Genomic DNA, 1,344 nt, shown 5'->3' with positions numbered 1-1,344 from the left:
AAAAGTCATATGGGAGTGTGCTTCCATATTATTTGATTTTTGTAAGCAGGCCAGAGGACATACAAGCCATTAGAATTCTATGTAGAATGCGTCCGACAGCTTCAGACAGCTGACAGCATCAACACACGCTGCTGGAATTTCAAGATAGAGCACAGGATCATGGTTAGAAAGCCTTCCTCTTTCTCTGACACTTGTACTCTAGCTTTTATGAAAAAAACAGAAATCCTTCCTGCTGTCAACATCTCTAAGTAATTTTTCTCTGCCCTTTAAATTCTTGCATGTAGAACCAAGTTTTCTGTATTTAAATAATGTGTTCTGAAATATTCACAGAGATTCTACTGTTCTCTACTGGGGATAAAGCTGGGGATACAACACAGACTCTTCACAGGGAATTGTTGTGTCCTCTGTTAAGGATGAAAAGGCACTGGTACTCTGAAAGGCTCAAGATTAAGAGGAAGGATGTTAGTTAGGGTACAGAGAACTGTTTAACCTCTTTTATCAAAACAATGACTTTCCAAGAGCTTTGCTAACAATCCTGTAGCATCTGAGAAACAGTTTCAGTGAGTGACTCATGAGGAGCAGCAGCTGAGGCAACCAGCCTCTCACTTCTGCTTCCCTGGAGGTTTATGGTATGACTTGTATCACTGTGGGAGGACGCTTATTATACTGCAGACAGTAATAAGTTGCCATATCTTCAGACTCTAGGCTGCTGATGCTGAGAGAATAATCTGTCCCAGACCCTCTGCCACTGAACCTCACTGGGATCCCATCTGCCAAGACGGATGCAGCATAGATCAGGCGCTTAGGAGCTTTCCCTGGTTTCTGCTGGAACCAACTTAAATAATTGCTAATGCCCTGACTGGCCTTGCAAGTGATGGTGACTCTGTGTTTCAGAGATGCAGATAGAGAGGATGGAGACTGGGTCATCTGAATGTCACATCTGGCACCTAGGAGTGGAGATATAATATATATCCACATAGTTAAGCATGATACAAAAGGACAATTCTCCAAATGCCAGTCAACAATAATCACTATGTCACATGAAATTCCCATTACATTCCTTTTTTACCTGGTAACCAGAGCAGCAGGAGCCCGAAGAGCTGAGCAGGGGCCCTCATGTCCATGCTGAGTCCTGACTGCAGTGACAGCTGCACAGGGTGTGACTGGTATATGAAGAAGTTCTCAAGGCTGTGCAGTGAGTGCATGCAAATCACTGGGAACCAGTTAGGATGGGCACAGCTGCAAAGCTTGCTCATCTCAGCAACTTGGCACAAGCGCAGGGTCCCTAGATGACCATAGTTAGACTGCATACATACATGTCTGCAAAGAACACACTTCTTTTTC

The 1,344-nt window shown here is 44.0% G+C and overlaps 1 gene segment (V, D, J or C); it reads right to left on the bottom strand.

The window, feature by feature from the left end:
* Nucleotides 1-624: 624 nt before the first annotated feature.
* On the bottom strand, nucleotides 625-1,124 carry LOC118580189. The segment is given in 2 exon segments: nucleotides 625-947; nucleotides 1,070-1,124. Coding segments are annotated over 2 exon segments (378 nt in total).
* Nucleotides 1,125-1,344: the final 220 nt, after the last annotated feature.

This window comes from Onychomys torridus, chromosome 3 (genome assembly GCF_903995425.1).
Source record: "Onychomys torridus chromosome 3, mOncTor1.1, whole genome shotgun sequence".
Classification (NCBI taxonomy): domain Eukaryota; kingdom Metazoa; phylum Chordata; class Mammalia; order Rodentia; family Cricetidae; genus Onychomys; species Onychomys torridus.
The sequence above is the reverse complement of the archived record's forward strand: the minus strand, read 5'-3'. Positions and strand labels throughout refer to the sequence as shown.